The 18,173-nt window shown below is 39.0% G+C and overlaps 1 protein-coding gene across 1 annotated transcript in view; it reads left to right on the top strand.

Moving 5' to 3' along the window:
• Positions 1-422: 422 nt before the first annotated feature.
• Positions 423-18,173, top strand: part of fbxw7 (F-box and WD repeat domain containing 7) — a 65,487-nt gene continuing 47,736 nt past the window's right edge. The window contains exon 1 of the mRNA XM_051070534.1: positions 423-880. Coding sequence (XP_050926491.1) covers positions 653-880 — 228 coding nt within the window. The 5' untranslated portion in view covers positions 423-652. The remainder of the gene's footprint in view (positions 881-18,173) is intronic.

The raw sequence follows: 18,173 nt of genomic DNA, 5'->3' as shown, positions 1-18,173 counted from the left end.
TTCTCCTGAAATATCCCAAGTCTCTTTGCTGACATAGAGTTACTGACATTTAGTGACACCTTAGTACATGGAGGAGTCAGAGAGAGTTAGCGTACAACATCCTAGTTTCAACACTTGCGTTGGAAAATCTGTTGTTTTTTGTATGCTGAGAGTTTTCATGGAGTAAAGTTATTGGGGCTTGGTGATGATGTAGGCCACTAAGTTGGGAGGACCAGAGAGGGGTCAGAGAATGACCACAATGAGGAAGCTCCCTGGACACGTGTACTGCGTCGGACGACTGCTGGTACACATTCCACCACTGAGGGGTCATGAGAGCAGATTCCACGGTGCCTGTCTGAGGGGGGAGAGGCTGAGTTGGTCCATCCTCTTTTCAGACCCTGACAGCAGCTGCTCCGCCTGGCTTGGGCGCAGCAGTGACCTCACACCCCAGAGATATTTTAAAGGGTGCCAGTCAGCAGGGAGATGAGTTCTGGGTAGGTAGGTGAAGAGGCTCAGTGAGCGCAGTATTGATACGTCTGCGCAATGGTTGTGAGGTCCAAGGAAGACGCTGCTTTCGTTTAAGAAAAGTTATCTGCTTAGGACGTTGGTTGACCAGCTTTCGAAGCTCCTTCTGGGATATGACCCATTAAACAGCATTGTTTTTTTTTTTGCAATGCTGCGGCATTGCCCTATTCCCCGTTTCTCATCGTCTGGTGCTCGGAAAAAGATGCCAAATGTCGCTTGTGGGAAAGAGAAGACTTCACATGTCCCGCTGGAGAGCCAGGCACTTGACCTGGCAGACCCCAAGGATGTTGCCACGGAACCGTTACCCCCTCAGAAAGTACTCAAGATATTTAGCATCAACATTATTGCTCAGGGTTTGCCTTTCTGCCGCAGACGGGTGAGTATTCTGTGTTTTGAGTTGGTCATACGGTTTGGGTTTGGATGTACCGCAGAACCTGAAAATGTCAAAGGTCATCCTACTCTCTTACCCCCTTTCACTTTGGTTGTTGTTGTTGCTTTGCGTAACTGCTTGTTTATCAAAAAGGCATATCAAAAATTTTAAGTTATTTTCTGTTCTGCTCGTTACTGTTCCTGTCTTGTCAGCACAATGAAACATTCTCTTTTACCATCAAATAATTAACCTTTTTTGGTTTAGCTTAATTTATTCTGATTAATGTAAAATTATACCCGACAAAATGTTTTCTGGGAATTGCAGTCAGCTCTTACTGACGATTGTTTTGAACTACATGCTATTCATTTTCCCATTTCATATTGCCTAAGTGGTATTCTTAAGAGCAGATAAGGATAAATTCAGACACTTGTGATAACATACGATGGAGTTGTTATTTTGTCACATTTACATCATTCGTTTCCATACCCTCATGGATACAAGGTTCGCTTGCTACGGCTCCACCCATGGCAGACGACAGACACCGCCATATAACCTTAAAAAGGCCGTCGCCAATGAGCCTATTTTTAGGTTACGTTTTAGATGAAGACATAAATGCAGTAATTGGAGAGAAATCAGGAAAAATGCATTCTGAATTAGCTAAAAATGCTTATTTGTTCTGTGAAGTTGAAAGTTGCAGCAATTCAAAACCTCAGCTCTCTCTAACGACATGACGTGGTTAATTTCTTTCTATTTAACAGCAAATTAGGTTGCATGATGTGAGCTGTAACAGTAACGCTACTTGCATTAAAAGTCTCCTTTGACATTCCTGCTGAATTAATTGAGCATAATTTGCAATGTGACTTGAAAATTAATGAAATAAGACTCCAATGTCATGTAAGCTGCTTCCCAAACAATCCCAAGGCAGTTTTTGAAAGATATATTTATTTAGTTGCCAGATTAACCCTCTGCATGTATAGTCACTGAGAGTCATAACACAGAAAAATCAGCTGATAGATAGATAGAAGGAAATAGATAAAATGATTAATGATAGATGGAAATAATCATTTCGTACATTACATATGTTTGACTGTTCCAACCTCTCAAACGGGAGACTCTGTTCTTGGCTTACATTACAGTAAAATTGTTTGAATTTTGGACTGTTGCTTGGTCAAATAAAGACATTTGTTGACTTAACCTATTGAAAATTTTCATCAGTATTCACATGATATTTTTTTTTTTTTTTTTTTTTACAGCTAATCAATTGAGGAAAATTTGTAGATTAGTTGCAAGGCTAGAACACTGGAATGAATAATAATTGCTACTTAATTTATTAAGATTTAATTAATCAGGTATCACTATATATATTTCTATCTGTATTTAATGAACCATGTATCTTTATAAGTGTATATGTAGAGTTTCCATTTTTAGAATGAATAACACTATAGACAGTATTCACTGGATTTTCATGAGTGATATATTAATATTTCTAAAGCAGCTAAGATTCTAATTGACCTCTGACTTCCTTTTGTTGGATCAGTGTATCGATAAATATCTGACATGTTATTTTGGTCAGAGACTTGAAGAGATGCAACATTAAATTTAGACCACCATTTCCATTTAACAACCTCAGTTTGTTTACTCAGTATCTGTATATCCATCCAATCTTTCGATCATAAGCTCAGTATTTTTCTTGAATATATTTCATTTGTGCCCTGCAGCTGTCAGTAAGGACTATATACTAACTACACTTTAGCTGACAGTCCTGACAAGTTAATTTGAAGATGTTGATGAAGGGACACCAACTGTTTTAATATGGCTTCATTTGACCTCTGAATTACAGTGGTGCTGACAGTGTTTCCTTGATGTCATTAGAGATACGAAAGCTGGGAAGTTAAAAATGTTGGCCTCTAATCTGTCAGAAAAATTTGGAGATAGCTTGGTTAGTGAGGAGAAAATGAGACTAAAATAGAAATAAGGGTACAAGTCACAATGACTGGGGAGTGTCAGCTTGTCGTTTTTCCGTTCTCAGTTTTCTCCTAGATCAAAGCAAGTTGCTATGTCGGTCAGCTTTTCGAAGAAAAGGGTCTATTATGGTGATTTAGTTTTAATTACTGCTGTTTATTCAGTAGTTATACAATAGGTTCAAAGAATAGGCTGGGACAGGACCATAGCAGGAGGTTTCTTTAGATTACACGGGCTTAAAAGGGTTTTTCTTTTTTAAATCAGTGCTTTGCTCGCAACAAAGAGTGAGGCATTGTGTTACACCTCTGTCGACAGTAAGATGTTATATATCATCCCTAATTACCATCTGTGCATACGGCCTGTATAATTTTATATGTTGCAGTCATACCTTTATTTAGCATCAAGGCATTTTGTCTTCATTTCCAAGTGTTGTACTTTCCTTTTTTTTTTTTTTAGCCATCCCAGTGGCATGGCACTATGGATGGCAGTGTTGGTCTATCTACCAGGAATCTGGATCTGGCTCTGTGGTTCACACTGAAATATCTCAATAACATTTAGATGGATTGTCATGAAATTATGTGCAGACACCAATGATTCCCAGATGATGAATTCTAATGACTTTGGTGATCCACTGACTTTTTCCAGCACAACCATTAGGTTGACATTTGTGGCTTTGTGTGAAATGTCTCAACAACTATTGGATGGGTTGCCTCAAAATTTGGCACACACACTCAAGTCCTCCTCAGGATGAATTGTAATGGATTTGATGGAAGGTTTTCCATCATCAGGGCAAAATTTGAACTAAATGAACTAAATGCATGATTCCCTCTAGACCAGTTCTTAAAGTTGTTGCTCCTGTTGGTCCATGCAGAGCAGAGGCCACGTGGACTCTGCTGTGCATGTGGCAGCTGTCTCCAGTGAATGGCATAACTGGGATTTCTCAGGGTCTCTGCAGTATGGTACAACTTAAGTTGCCTGAAACTATGTCTTTAGAAGGAACAGATGATACTCTAAAATACATATTTTCATTACATATTTTACTTTCTGTCATTAGTTTTTAATGGAAGACTTAAAGGGAATTTATTATCCTCTTAATCATCCCCCATTCCGGTTCCAGTTAAAATGTTCAGTGGACACAGACATGGAAGCTTTCTATGAGGACGTTTTATTTCTGGTATTTATAATGTCTCTTAAACTTCTCGTGCTATACCGATAAAAACAGTCCTGGATTAAATTTCCATGCGAAACATGACCAGCAGAATCCACGCTGTATTTCCGGGAGCCAGACTGGGCATCCAGCTGTTACAGGAGATAGTGATCAGAGATAGAGATATAGAACATTAACAGCAGGACATTTTAGTTGCGGTATTACTTTTCTCACCCACCACACCCTGCCCTGCAGGCCTGTTGAGTAAGGTGATCTGGACTTGCCCATAGCAGCTATGTCTGTATAAACAGCTATCAGCAAGATACATTTGCTGTTTGAGCAGGTGCTGTGGGTGTGTTGCAACTTTAGTTTAGAGTTTAACTAGAGCCTTAGGGTTTCCTCTGGTTCTGTCTGCAGACACATTAATTAGAGCCACACATCTACTGAAGGGGTTTTTCTTTAGGCTTTGTTTACCTTTTGTTTGTGTCCTTGGTTGGCTTTTGTCAGACTGTTTAGACTGTTCAGTTTAAGACTATGAGCTGGAGTTATTCCGGCAGCCAAATCTGATACACATGTCATTTCCCTGTCAGCAGTTTCCACTGTCATCTGGTTAATTAAGACAGAAAGCCATTCAGAGAAATCTTAATAACAACTGTGTGAGCTGAGAGCAGGTAATTATCAAATTTTATGCACATTTTTTTCATTATAAATAATCCTATCATAGTGACACATCTATAGAAAAACATCAAAAAGCCATCAAATGTGCCTGGATACACTGAGCAGATACATATTCACTTTCGATTTTGAGTTGTGTGTCCCTTTCTGGTATGTGACAACTGAAGTGACATGATACTGCTCCAGAACCAGCTACTTGGAGGTCAGGTGATCTGATAGGGGGCTCAAGTGTTATTTGTCTTTACTATTCATATTTCAAAACCAACTGTTTTCCATTACCAGAAGCTTGATTTCACCTCAGTTAATTCTGTGTTTTAACTACAGTAAGTTTTGCTTAATTTTAGCATCACAGTCATCACCATCTCTGCTTTATTTTTTTGTTTTGCAAATATGCTGGCTGTTGCTACCGCCTGTCAGTGTCTTGTGATTATTTCCACACTATTTAGAGTACTTGTCAAATTAAATAACAAAATAGTTGTAGAAGGACAGGACTTACCTTATCAGTAAACTGAAATGAGCATAAGCTGGATAAACAATTTCACAAGCAAGACAAATTTTACATTGAGGTGTAATTGGGGGGAAGAAAAGCAGTTCTCTAGTGCTTATAATGAAAAATAGCCTCAGTGGGAGCACTAACGGCAGCCACCACAGGAAAATTAGATTTGTGCCATCCAACAAGCGCCTGATTAAAATACTAAAAGTCTCTTAACAACATCAGCAATGCAGATTTTTATGTACTCTTTATTACGCATGATTAAATTTGGGCAACATAACTGAATTTCCTCATAGTCTCCAGTACAGTAGATGTATTTGAAACTTTTATATGTGCCACACAAATGTTGCTACCTGACTTCTTTGTTGTTCACTAGCAAACGGTGAATCACTTTAGATAAGCTGGATGCCCTGGAGGAGCAGCTGTCTTTTCTAATGTTGGTCTCTGTAGATAAGTGTTGTAAAGAAAGTAAGGCTCCCCTGGCAGCATTACGCTGCTGCACAAACTCTATCGCTCGGGCCTTTTAACCTTTCGTCTCCTGTTTGTGGAGAGCCAAATGCAGAATATTGTTTCTGACAGGATGAGAAACTAATTAATCGTTTGAAGTTTTTATTCTTTAATTTTTTTTTTTCTTCCACCATTACTGATGCAATGCATTGTAACACACTGGAGTGAAGTTGGTGTGAAGCTCAAGAGAGATTCCTTTCTTATCCAAGTGAACTGTTTGACTGTTTATATGGTAAGAATTTCTGAATTTTCTGTGTTGGTTTTACAGCATTAACACTAAAAACTAGATGATGATACTAATTGTTTGTCGGTCAAAAAACTGGAGGTGACATTTGAGGTTGTCACCTTTAGGAAATTCTGATTTTTCACTTTTTTGTGACATTTCATGGGAAACCCATATGAATATTTTTCACAGTTTTCTGATTTTTTATTGACAAAATGATTAATTGAGAAACTAATATGATTAATTGATAGAGGATAGTCATTAGTTTCAGCCCCAGCTGCACACATTAAGCAGAGGCTGAATATATTCGTTGAACTGACGGGCTGCTATACTGTGTTCATGTTTCCAGCTATAAAACTTTTGCTACAAAGAGTCATCCGATGATGTTAAACTTGGTGAATTTGACTCAATTTGTGAGGCACATGGACTTCCTGCATGAGTCGATGATTGAAAGACAGCTGATTATGTCCTCTCAGCTTCAAGCCCTTCTCTCTGTCCTGAAGTAAGGACCACACCACAGTTCACTGCAGGAGGTTGGATTCCATTGCCCTTGGGCTCCAAATAACACAGAGGGGAGGAAGGCATCTGCCATTGGCTATTCTGAGAAGCAGTCCCATTCCAGGGAGCACACAGATCCAGTCGGCTAGCTACCCAGCACTCAGATCAGCCAAACAGTTCTATTTACCCCCGATTCAAGTAGAGACTCATAGCTATAGTGTAAGTTACAGTGACCGTCAGTGAAGTCCGTCTGCTGGCGCCTTTTTGATATATTTTGTGCAAATGGGACACATTTACAAAAATGGTATTCAAAAATATTACTGGAACTTCATGAGTACCTGTATTTTGCTTGTCATTTGCTGCTCATGCATCTTATCAATATATGTCATTATTCGACACTGTAAAATCATCATTAATGACCGAGCTGCATTTTCACATTGCACGTGATTGGTGAACCTAATCCCGTTCTAAATACCACTTGAGTTCAACCTCAGGGTGGGGTGTATAGTGTTATACTGTTGTGGTGCTTTACATACAGAGCATACTGGATAGCGATGTGCTCCCACCTGCCACAGGGCTGCCTGAAGGCACTGACATTTCCCACGCTGTTGGAGATCGGAACTGAGAAAAGATACAGTCTTCCATCAGGAGATGTGTCACAGCTCCTAAACATTGTATTTCGACGGAGGACATGAAGCAAACACAATCTGTCACACGTACAAACAGCTGTTACACTCTTCAAGTTAAATAATTAATCTCAGTTTTGCTGCATGGGCCACACATTTCGCTACATAATTCAGCCCCATTGGACACATTCAATAGACTTGAGTATGAATAAGCCACCTTGGCAACCAGTTCATCTAATTGCTTTGTTGGTGTGTTTTACAATCTTTTGCCTACTTTTTTAAGTCAGCAGTTCTTTTTGATTGAAAAGTGCAGCCCACCTGTGTCAGTGACCACACTTTGAGCTGTGCTGAGATTTTTGAAATATTTGGGCTTTGTGCTTTAAAGGAGTCTCAAAGCTGCCAGCTATATAACCACAAGTTTTGAAGCTGTCATTTCTTTTCCTCACAAAGCAAAATTCATAATTCAATGAACTGTTCTCCCACATGAAGTTTAAGAAGGCAAACATTAGATTTGGTGAAAGCTTGCACCATTTGTCGGTCCGAGGAAATCACAGGTTGTGCAACCATCTACAGAGTTGTTTTGTTTACAATACATTAAGACAACAGGCTCTAAAGCACTAGATTCTCATAATTGCAAGTATTACACTAGTTTTGAAACATAAAATTTGAGTCACCTGCAACTAGTGGTAGTTGTCGGTTGGTGTACTCGCTTATGTCCACAGAAAATTGTGAAGTATGTAATAAAAACTGTTGCGATCTAGGTTTTCTGCCACGGAAATAAGTCTGTCTGGTTGTCTAGTTGCACTCTGCAGTCTTGAAGAAAGGTTCTGTTATATACTGTACTTTTTGTACAATCAAAATCTAACAGCACTTGGTGGTTCTTTTTATGTTGCCAGACCACTGTCAGTAAAATGTGATCAAACCACACAGTTATGTTGAAACAGATTAGTTGAGTCTTTGGGTTTTTGTATTTAACTCTTAATAAATAATATGTAAGGGTGTTTTTGTTCAGACTTTAATTTGAGTTCAATTATTTAATCATGAGTTTTCACAGGCTTCAGAAGAATCTGAAAATGTCATGGAAGTGATTGAGTTTGTCCTTGAAAAGGTCCAGATAGTGTGGTTAGACTTCACATCATACTGCTTACATAACTCTGCGTTAAAATTCTTGTATGTACTGTATGTGGGTGACTAAGTGGGCTGACATAAACACTCCAATCTAATCAGTTGTCTTTTCAGTTGATGAATGTAACCAAGGTGACAGTATTTGTTTTGGCAACAAATCATCAATTTAACGTTGATGTATTTTTGTCCTTACAATTAGGCGCTCCACCAGACTTCACCGTGATGTGCCTGTAGAAATGTGAGCTGTGAATCACCGTGTCTGGTTCTTTTCCCTCTGTCTTAGTATCAACATTTCCCAGTGCTGACCTTCAACAAGCTGGTCCTGTGCCTTTCACAGTGTCCTGCTCACTATAATCTGGTCATCAGTGAAGATAGCCCGTGAATGGATAGCTGACTGGCTGTAACTGATGCGGCCGTCTGCATAGTTTGTCTAATCTGTGTATGAACCCTGCTGTCTGAATCACAGTGTGTGGTCTCCCTGGTTTTGATGTGCTGCAGTGCTGCCTGGGCACTTGCTGTAGGTCTATTTGATAGCAGATTTACTCTGTTGAAACACCCGTGTACACCCTAAAGCTCTTCATGGTGACTATTTGTAAAGACAAAAATCTTGAACTTGCCTCCTGTTAGTATTCACCTGCAGCTGATGTAGTATCAAGTGCCTCTTTATTAGTTTAACGACAGGAAGTCACGATTTTGTAGGTGAGTGTATGCGTGTGCGCTCCTTAGTGGGAGTCACAGAGGTCTGTTGTTCAGAGGTCAGGTAGAAATTTAAATACTTGCTTGGCAACAAGAGGATTACACCCTCTGAAAAATGCAAGGTCTCTAACAGGGCAAGATGGGAAGAAAGCTTTTAAAAAGTATGGTGAAATGTAATTCATGATTTTGATCTGATACAGGGCAGTTGAAAGCTGTATATTCAGCATGTTATGATATGATATGATTAATATCATTTTGGCAACATGACAAGGAGGCCAAGTTGGATGCAAATGTTAAGTTTTGGTTTATGGCAAGCTACTTGTTTGAGTACATTGCAAAGTTAATCAGAATAATGTGTGGAAACTTCTACTACAGGTGTCTTTATTTAACCTTTTCATCTGACACACTTTCTTCTAAGGCAGAGACTTCGTTCTATCAAAGTCCTTATAGTCCCTGATAATGTTTTTGGTACTATCAGAAAAGAATATGAAATGCTTGTGGGCCATCCCAGTGTAACAAGCTGTTTGGTTTGCTTGCTTGCCACATAGAATATCAGTGCTGTCTTGTGGGAATGATGAAAAAAGCAGCTTTTTATGATCTAAGGAAAACAATGTTTTCAGTTTTGTATTAATGCATTTTTCAGTGAACCCAGGGGTTTTTTGAAGCTGTTTATTTGAGAATTACTAGGGCAGCAATGATTTGCTGATTAGTCAATTGACATATTATCAGTCAGCAGCGATTATAATAATTGATTAATTGAAAGGAAAAGAAACATGCCCAGGTTCCAGCTGTTCAACTTTTCATCCTATAACAGTTAACTTAATATCCTCTCAGAAATGAACAGTAACTCTTGTTGTGGCGGTCAGTGGCCAAGTGATCATATTCAGCCTGTGTGATCCGATTCATCATCTGACATTGATTAGCAGCCATGTGCAGTGTGAGAGATGATGGATGACTGCCAGGTTTGGGCCGTGACATCCGTATTTATAATTTGCACAGTTTATAAATGACCTTGGCTGTGGTGTACTGTACCTCCCAGGTCTGACAAGTAAGGCCATGTTCAGACCAAAAATAGCACTCTGTCAAAAAAAACACAGGAAGCTGCGTAGCTGCAGGTATTGGTGAGAAAATGAAATACGATCCAGGAGGTTTAGTGTGAGGAGTACATCCTTTAGTTTGACGGCTTATCACATCCCCAAACACTACACAGGCTATGAGGCAGGATTTTGCATCTCCACAAAGTTATTGCAGCGGCATTCATTTGATCTTCAGTGACAACGTTCCCGGGGTTAACAGTAGAAATCACACCGTTAACTTTACAAAGTAATCTACCAGGAATATATATTTGCACATATTTGATTAATCACTGCAGGGTATTGCTGAATGACACGGCAATGCGTTGTGGTTTTTCATGGAAAGACAAGGCATTTGTTTCCTGTAGCCCACTGTTTCAGTGCCCCTTACTGAAATAAATGAGGAAGCTGCGTGTGTGTTGTTGTTTGAAATACAGCCAAACACATAATCTCCTCCTCCTTACTTTTCTTTCTACTGTCTTCCCACATGAGATGATCAGAAGCTTCAAAATGGTTACTTAAACTTGTTCAATTAAATTAGTCTGCTCGTGCCCTCCTGACTTTCTGCATTTGTTATTATTCAAAATATCAAGGCATTGTTGGTGTGAGGAGGCGGGTGCATTTGTTGTAAATCCTCTCCCACTAATGTAAATGTGGTGACTCAGAGTTTATTAATAGTCTTGACCATCTCCTGTAGGTCTCTTTGTGCTGAAACATCGTACAATATGTCCACTGTACTCCTCTTTACTGTTAGTAGACAAACATCACATCAGAACAAACACATTTTTTGCTGTTAGTTGATCGATAGAGTCCGAAATGTCTCATCAGATGTCTTTCTGGTTTTGTGCTATTGACAGTTGAAATCCTGTAAATATTCAGTTTAATGTAATGTAAGACCAAGAAGAGCAGTAAATAGGTGTAGGTAGGTGGAATCATCAGATGTTTGACTTAAGAAAGTTATTTGAAAACCATTCATCTCTTAAGTGCAACTACCGTAATTGATTAACTGACAGTTGCAGCTCTTCATGGAACTTTTCTTGCTGAAATATCTTAAGTCGTCTTCATGTCTTCCCTCCCTAACATCCTACTTTCACTAATTCAAGAGTTTCATCTACATCAGTGGAAAATGACAATCACACACAATCCTTTCTGTTTATATGGAGGCTATGTCTCTCTGCTCTCTCAAGGACGTACTTCCTCTTTGTGTCATTAACAGTACAGTGAAGTGGAAATTGTAGCTCCCTTTCAGTTGCCCTCTGTGGGCATAGAACAGAAGGAGGATGGCTGCATGCCTGGCAGAGTACTGACTCACAGTTCATAAAACACCAATTCTTGCTCTGCCTACCTTATGTCAGTTGAGTAATTCACTTCCTTTTCCACTGCAGTCTTTTCTGTCTCTCATTCATTCATTCATTCATTCAGTTTTTTCCCCTCCATCAGGGAAAGAGACTCCTAGTCTTATCTCTGAGGAGCAGAATCAAAACCCTCCGTCCTCACACTGGATGAGCTCCTTATTGTCCGGACTAAATTGAGTCATTCAGTCTCAGCATTCAGTCCGAGCATTTCTCCAACTCAGACAGTGATTGATTTTGAAACCTTAACTTTCCAAAAAGGCGCCATTGAGAAAAGTATAGATTACTTATTTATGAACTACAAATCTATTTAAAGTTTTTTTTTTTTTTTTTTTTTTTTTGAGCATGTCAGACAAGGGCAAGAACACAATGAATTTAATGGCATATCTCCAGGACCACCAAATAATGTAACATGGTGTTTTTTGTTACTTAAGTGTGCTTGAGTACAACATTTTACACGATTTTCATTTTCTTTTTTAGAGAGTTGCCAAATGGGAAAGGGTTGCTGGTTCTAGAAAGGTTTTCTATTGTGTGTTCCTATATCTGTAATATTACTTCAGCACAGAAAGACAGGACTCTACTGGATAATGTAACATCCCTATGGGTTTATGTTATGGCCACCAGTTTCAATTTGTTTTTAAGAAATTATGGCTTGGTCATCATTTTGGCACATTGCACAGGTCTAGATGTAAAATACACATGAGCCTTGCCCCTCCTCCCGCCAACACAAGCCACAACAGTGCTGTCGTATAACATTGTCTATGGAGAAAACAAATTGGGCTTTTACTTCTGCAGACAGGGATGCCTGAAATAGCTTCTTCACTGCACAACTCTATTATCAGCATCATTTTCTGTGCCAGTATAATTTTGACCATGGTAATTGATTGATAAACTGATTTAAAATTTGATAACTGACTGCACAGCTATAATATTTAGTTGTAGTAGTTAAAAGAATTATAGTAATAATGTTTACACTTCTATCCCAAACTCTTTTCTGTGACCATACCTCTCAAAAGTTTGTGAAGCAAGAAAAGCAGTGTTAGGGATTTCCATCTGCTGGTATGGACTGCCTTTTAATATTTAGGAAAAACAGGAACAAAACTAGAGACCACTGCAGTGTGATCACACCAGTAGCAACACCCATTAACATGTTGACATTCTCCGTACTCATGGGTCTGACTATACCCATCCTCTAACATTCCCTTAATTTATATCTCAACTACATACCAGTAAAGGTGCAGTTTCATAACTGTATTTTGCGTGGTTGTGATGCTATCATGGTGACAAAATCTGTCCACAGACCTATAAAGTACTCAAAACTGCCTTAGTGGTAGTTTCTGTTACAGTAGGTGGTTGGTAGGTGTCCCAAGGACTACATTTTGCCATTATGACACACCCACAGATATGCTGACAAAGCAGTAAATCGACCAAACATTTTGGGATGTAATACACCACAGATCTAGCTTCTGCTGTCGTTTTTGAGCAGTCCATCTTGGTCTTTCTCATGAGAAGATTAATAAGACATTTGAGAGCTACCTTTGAGAAAATGTTTGGAATGATTGCAGCAATTTTTGTCTGTTTATAGTATTTTGGTTTGTGCATGTTTCCAGTCCTTGTAATTTTAAAATATCAAAGTTAATAACAAAGAAAGAAAATCAGATGCAGTCTCATTCCTGTGACTAGACGCCTTGGTCTTCTCACAGCGTGTGGACCTCTGTGACTTGTGCGTGGGAGTTGTAGTTTTCACATTTTGCTTTCAGACTAACAAAAGGAACAAACCACAGCTGAAACAGTTGAGAACAATGAGCCTTGCTGCTGATACCATTTCAACTGACACTGGTCGGTACAATTGGTAGAGAAGCTTAAGAAACTGAAATCGATTTCGATGAGCCAAAAGAGAATTGCTTCAGCACCTACACAATGTTACATCAGACACCCACAACAAATACCTTCATTACAGAGCCGTGGATCCCACCCTCCTCTGTAGTCCTCATAAGTTGGCCTCACAGAAAGCAAACATGTAAACATTTGTGTAGGTACATAACTGTTTCTTATATATGACATTTTTATACTCAAAAAATTTGTGTTAATCCTGCTCTCTCATTGCTCCTTACTCATTGCTCTGTGTCTTTCTTCCAGTGATAAAAGTTCTTAACACCTTCAGTTGTGGTGATTCAATAGTTCAATTTACAGGGTGAACGATTACATTTTGCTTTTTCTGTGTGAATTCGCCAAGTAGATCATAAGCCACTCCAGAAAAGCTCGACAGACACTTAGAAGTGGTTAGCTGCCATTTCAAACTAAATCCTTTTACACACATATTTGTGTTCAAGATTCAAGATTTAAAATTATCTTTGTTGTCCCACAAAGTGGAAATTTTCACACATGCCGCAGCCAGAAAAAGACAACATTTTATATAAAAAATATATAAATGGGTTAATAAATAAGAAACAATGGTCTAAAAATCTATTTAGTCTGTCCCTGCAGACTAAATAGAGGGGAGTAGTTGGTATTCAGTGTGTAGAACATGGGATGGGTCAGTTACTGTCCTATTGGCTTCCCTCAGGGTAGCCTGTTCATAAGTAGACCGCAGGGACGTGTTGCAGTTTGACAATATTTGTTCATGGTGACAGTACTCTTAAAGGGTCAGTTCTTATTGTTATGCTTACAATTTTTTGGAGCAAAGTAGTTCCATTAAAAACCTTTCACAGTAGGGTCTTTCGGTATTGAGTTCACCCAGAATTAATTTGGTCACTGCGTGTTAGATGTCATCTAAGCACCCATCCATTTTCTAAACCATTTACCTTATTAGGGTCATAGGAGACTGACGCCTATGCCGGCTCACGTCAGGAGACAGGGTACACACTGGACAGGTGTCCAGCCTATCACTGTGCAACTGTTTTAATAAATAATAATTATCTTGCTGTTTAGGTTGGAAATTATTGTAACACTTTGCAGCCCATTGAACATGCTTATAATGCACTAATTTGCTCATGCTGTTAACTTATAATGAATGCTGTGTAGCTCCTTTCACTAACAGAAATTTGTTTATTTTTTCTCCCCCATGTCCTGCTCCCCTGTTATGGACGATTGTGTGAACACACAGGTAAGAAAAAAAACTCCTTTCACAATGTAGCACTTATATTTGTTTCCACTTCTTCATTTATGGCATGTTTCTTAGTCCCATCATGTCATGTACAACAGAAAAAACTGAACTTAATCCCATGTTGCTCTTTACTTCCGCTGCAATGTTTTGTCTGCAACAACTCAAAATGCTGCTGTGTTACCTCTAGGGGGCAGCATGAGCTAAAGGTTAAATGATCACTGAGGCATTTGAGAGCTCAGTGCTGCCCCAGGACCTTCCCCATGTCCAAACACTGCTCAGAGGGTTTGTACATTACAGCTACACTCGGTTGTATTCAATGTGTCTTGCTTGGACTGATATTGGGTGTGTTATGGACATTTTCAAGGCAGAGTCTCATAAGGACCCTGTATGTTGCTGCTGCAGTTGTTTTTGTACCAGCAGTGGTCTTATTGCTCTCTGTGGTCTTGCTAGTTGTGTGATCCAAACATGTCTTTTGTCCTTAAAGATTGCATGACTGCCACCATCTCCATCTCTACATTTTGGAGACATTAGTATTTATAAGCAGTTCTTGTGTCTCTCTCACACATACATCTGCTGTCTTTCAAGCACCAACTCTCTCTTTCCCACATGCAGACACTCCCGGCTAAGAGCTTCAATAAATGTTCAGGTTGTTATGACGACTATGAGTGCAGCACTCAGTACTACATTAAGAGACTGAAGAAGCTCTTACACTGTTGCACATCTCCACAGGTTTAATGAAATTGTAATTGTACAAAAAAAAAAAAATCCTTGGGAAATTATTCCCATGAAGGTCAGAGCTAAAATATCAGTAGCTTTTGTTAAAGTTTTGGTTTGAGAAACAACTTAAATTTGAATGCAGCATTCCCAAAAATAAAATGTCAGCTTCCCATTCACATCAGTTGTTTCAATTAATACCTAAGTACCTCTTAAAAAGTAATTTGTAAAGTTGTGACAGTCTGAAAAACATGGATAATGATTACAGCGCTGCATGTCATCATACATATTTCTCAAACTGTTTAATCAAAACACCAGGTAAACTTGTAATAGTTGTTTCATAAGGTCGTGTTGACTGGTGGCAGTATTGTTACTGGTCTACAGTGATCTGCAGTCTTAATTTCCCTATAGTGGCATAATGTTCTTTGATTGATGAAATGTTGCCTTATTGTTTGGCTCTCAGTCACATAGCTGGTATCTGGAGGTGAAACTTTCTCTGTTATCAGCCCTGGGTGTGCTAGACTTTGATGAGGCTTGAGTCAGATGTAAAGTATCTCTGTCAGTATCACAACTGGGCACGGCACAAAGTGGCACAGGGATAATTGAGGACCTGGTGAAGCGTCAGCACACCCGCACTCTTCCATGGCAGCGCTCGGTCAAAAGCCGTATCTCTGTTTTGTCAGTGTGTCTGACTCAGAGAGGCTGAGTCAAAAGAGCACCTTGTTTTATATTTTATATAATGGTGACATCAACTAAAAAGTGCATTAAAGAACTCCATTGCCATGTATTTTCTCAGACCAAAATCGTCCTAGTACAAAGCCAAGGATTTCATCTTGTCTGTTGGAAACAAATGTGCTTGTTTTCTGCTTATGAGAAAAGATAATTAGTTAATTTGTGACTGGTAGGACAGGAAACTGTAGCTAATTTCTTTTGTGACAGGGATAATTTAACTGTTCAGGTTTCATGCATTTGTTCAGGGCCTTTTTTGTGCTTATTTATAATGAAAATCCAGTTATTATCAGTTATTTTGTTATGTCAAAGATGAGTGGATGAAGATCAAAAATATTACACCTGGTTTGTGGATAATTGGGGGACATATAATGTTGATGGAAATCAGTTTAAATCCTAGGTTTCATAGTTGTAGGTTAAAATCGAGGTTTTAGCTCCACATTAATTTTGTTGTTGAATATTATGTCTCTAAAAACCTGGAGTGCAGAACTTTTGTCTCCCTCTTCTGGCAGTGAGAGTAATTACACAATACCATCAAAACTCCGGTATACAGCGAAATACAGAGAGATTTACCTGGCACTGATAGTCATCATTCTGTGAACTTGTTTGGCAAGGGCTTTAATGTTAAGTGCACCCAAATATATGTAGAATTCACACACTTCACCTTTAAGTATGTAAATAGTATGCCATGAATTGCACTACTTAGCTTATTATTTAACAAAGCCATAGCTAGCAACAACCATACCCCATACCCCAATTTTAAGCTATGCACTGTAGCTTGTTGAGCTTTTAGCCTTTATATTCAAGCCTTCAGTATTCTTAATGTGGAATCAAATGTAGCATCCTTCATTACAGACAGCTCCACATTTACAGACAACTTTTCCTTCACCTTCATGAAAGCGTTAGCATTTTTCAGTTCTTCTAGGTGTTTACAAGCTCAAAAGGCATAAAAACAAATTGCCAGGCAGCACATCTGCATTTGTGTTGAGGTCATGCAGAAAAGCATAAACCAGAGATGTCCCTGTTGATCTCTCATGTGTCTCATTGTCCACTGGAAGAAAAATGGCAGCTCCTTACCCATCTCAATAGTGTATCCGCATATGTGTTCTTATTTCTCAGTCAGTTTTGACCTCACGTTGAATTAAAGCATTGTCCACAAAGAAAAGAGTAAGAATCTCATTTCAGCTTCTCATATTGATTCTTCTATTCAGCCAAATGCCTGAGTGCATATGTCAAAGTATACACACTTTATCTCAGTGTGAAGGGAAATTACTTTGCTGCAGAGGGATAATAATGGAGGAGTACCATTTGGAAAGAGGTGTGTGTAAAAGCTGTACTTCAAACCCCTCCAGTGTTCTCTGGAGTGTTATCACCATCTCGGAGTGCTCAGACATTAGACAGGAGGGTGGCATTAAGTGCCAGACCGGGGGGGAATGTCACTAGTCATTTTTTTAATACAGTGTTCTCTGCCAATACAACATTAAAATAGTGTGATCTGAGTTTGGTTATAGAGCCTAAGTTCATTGTGTATAAACATGCACGGTATTTGGATGTGGTTTTATCAGAGAGGATAATGTCTAAGCTATTAAAGGCTATTAGCCTTCTAGCTTTGGCTTCTCTTTTGTGAGGTTTTGTTGCTTTTCTTTGTCTTGTATCATTGTAGAGTAAATAGCTTTTAAGTCTGGTCAGGCAAATGTTTGGGCTTTAGAACGTTAGATGGACATTTTTCACTATTGTCTGACATTTTAAGAACAGCTGATAATGATAGGAGTAATTAGTCGCAGGATCAAGGGATTTTGAGTTTGAGTTAAAACTCAGCTTGGGCAAAAGTCAGTCGTGCCTGGGATAAGCATTTGTGTTGTTTGACCTTAGAAATGTCATTTCTCACAAAGTTTACATCATGTCTTTGAAAGAACACGCTGCCATCCCTGGATTTCCAAATTTACGAGAACAAATTTTACAAGGTCACAACTTGTGACCCTGCTGCATTTCCTCCCGGTCCCCCAACGGTTTAACTCTGTTTGTTTTGCATGGCCAGGAATTGAATATTTACCCTGATGCAGTTCCCTGCAGAATGTGGATTTTGATTAGCAATTCATGGCCTCCTTAAGGCTGTATAACAAAGCAATCAATAGGCTCTCCTCTGATGAGGGGTGGGGGGATTAATTTATTAATACAAAATGGAAAATCAATGATAGGCACCTCACATAAATGCACACACACAAAAGATGCACACATACAGTAACACAGAGCAGCTGGATCCTCTGAGCATTGTTTTTATCTCAGCTGCAGTGTGTCAGTAGTCTGTTAGATTACTGTGATGGATGACAATGAAAGGGATTCCATGGCTACATTAGATTTTCCAGCTACGTC

The sequence above is a fragment of the Lates calcarifer genome, linkage group LG5, assembly GCF_001640805.2.
Source record: "Lates calcarifer isolate ASB-BC8 linkage group LG5, TLL_Latcal_v3, whole genome shotgun sequence".
NCBI classification, from domain to species: domain Eukaryota; kingdom Metazoa; phylum Chordata; class Actinopteri; family Centropomidae; genus Lates; species Lates calcarifer.
Note: the sequence above shows the minus strand (reverse complement) of the source record. Positions and strands in the feature narration are given on the sequence as shown.